The sequence below is a fragment of the Heteronotia binoei genome, chromosome 4, assembly GCF_032191835.1.
Source record: "Heteronotia binoei isolate CCM8104 ecotype False Entrance Well chromosome 4, APGP_CSIRO_Hbin_v1, whole genome shotgun sequence".
In the NCBI taxonomy this organism is placed as follows: domain Eukaryota; kingdom Metazoa; phylum Chordata; class Lepidosauria; order Squamata; family Gekkonidae; genus Heteronotia; species Heteronotia binoei.
Window position 1 is genome coordinate 81,976,204 of NC_083226.1, and position 1,807 is coordinate 81,978,010.

At 47.6% G+C, this 1,807-nt stretch overlaps 1 protein-coding gene across 1 annotated transcript; it reads left to right on the forward strand.

Moving 5' to 3' along the window:
* The first annotated feature begins 523 nt into the window (after positions 1 to 523).
* Positions 524 to 1,306, forward strand: LOC132570119 (uncharacterized). Its single transcript, XM_060236552.1, has one exon. It carries the CDS (start codon positions 524 to 526, stop codon positions 1,304 to 1,306), a length of 783 nt encoding a protein of 260 aa, XP_060092535.1.
* Positions 1,307 to 1,807: the final 501 nt, after the last annotated feature.

Sequence of the window (1,807 nt, forward strand, 5' to 3'; positions counted from 1 at the left end):
GCAGGCATGGTTTGCGGCAATGCAAAAAGAGTATAATTCCTTGCTGAAAAACGGGGTGTTTTCAGAAGTGCCAAGGCTGGCCAACTGGAACATTATCTCTTGTAGGTGGACCTACAGGTTAAAGAGAGATGCAAATGGGGCCGTGCAACGAAAGGCCAGGTTAGTGGCCAGAGGGTTCAGCCAAAGAAAAGTATTGGACTATCAGCAAGTGTTTGCTCCCACATTAAAAGCTGAAACCCTAAGGGCGGCATTATGCAAAGCTGGAAGCACAGGGCAACAAGCCCATCACTTCGATTTCGAGACAGCCTATCTGAACTCCCCCTTAGACCAGGATCTGTTTATGGAACATATCCCTGGTTTTGGTGAAGGTAGTGGCGTGTTGAAACTAAACAAGGCCTTGTATGGCTTAAAACAGGCCGGCCACGCGTGGTACAAGTGTTTGAAGTCAGCACTGATGAAAGTAGGTTTCAACCAGCATCTGGCGGACCCCTGCATGTTCAGCAGGGTGGTGGGAGAGTCCAGAATGGTTGTCCTCATATTTGTGGACGATCTGATTGTTTTAGTGGATTCTAACCAACAATTAAAATGGTTCCAGGAAACAGCTAGCAAGTTGTTTACTATCAAACACCTTGGGCCAGTGAGCTACTACCTGGGGGTAGAAATATCGAGGGAAGCAGATGGTTGCTTTGCACTGTGCCAAAGCAACAAAGTAAAAACGCTGCTGGCTCAGTATGGTATGGAAGAGGCTAGCAGTGTGCAGACCCCCATGAGCACAGGATATAGCAAGGAACCCGAAGGTGAGGTATTCCAGAACATGCAATTATACCAGTCGCTAGTCGGGTCGCTATTGCACTTAGCATGCTGGTCCAGACCCGATATTAGCTACGCTGTGCATTTATTGTGCCAGAAAAACGCTGAGCCCCACCACAAAGATTGGGTGGTGGCCAAAAGGGTGCTGCGCTACCTCAGTGGAACGATAGAGCGCAAGCTATCCCTCAGGGTAGGAGAAAAACCTGAACTACGCGCCTATGCCGACGCGAGCTGGGGGGATCGACCCAAGGCAAAATCGACCACAGGAATCGGAATATTCCTGGGTGATGCCCTGTTGGTGTGGAAAGCCACCAAGCAGACCCTGGTAGCATGTAGTACCTGCGAAGCAGAGTACGGTGCTATCAACGAGTGTGTACTCAACATAGAGTGGGCAGTACAATTGATGAAGGATCTTAGCATACCTATCAATTTGCCAGTCACGGTATATACTGACAACTCAGCAGCTAAAGAATTGACAGAGAATCAAGCTGCTTGAGGGAGAAGCAAACATATACTTATCAGGTACCAAAACGTGAGAGACGCAGTGGCTAGAAACCTGATAAAGATAACAAAATGTACATCAGAAAAAAATGCAGCTGACATATTCACCAAATGTTTGAACGCGAGTGAACATGAAAACTGTGTACAATGGTTGGGTGCACTGGGTTCGATAGATTAGGAGGTGTGTTGAGGTATGAATCTATCTTAACCCAGTATGACAGCTCTACTTTGACAGATGGTGATCTAGCAGGCATGCTAGGTCACAGTGACCTTATCAGCAGGCTGGTTTGAGCCGGCTGAGAACAGGTGAAGGAACATGCTGAGTCAGCATGACACTGCACAGCCTGGATTGGCTGGCTGAACTATAAGTAAGCTGTGTGTGCAACACACGGGTCTCTCTTCGAGAGTTAGCTGTCTGGCGGAGCATTTTGTCTGTGTAATCAACATATTGGACTGCACTAGTGAGCACTTACTGTATACTCTGTAAATACACTAC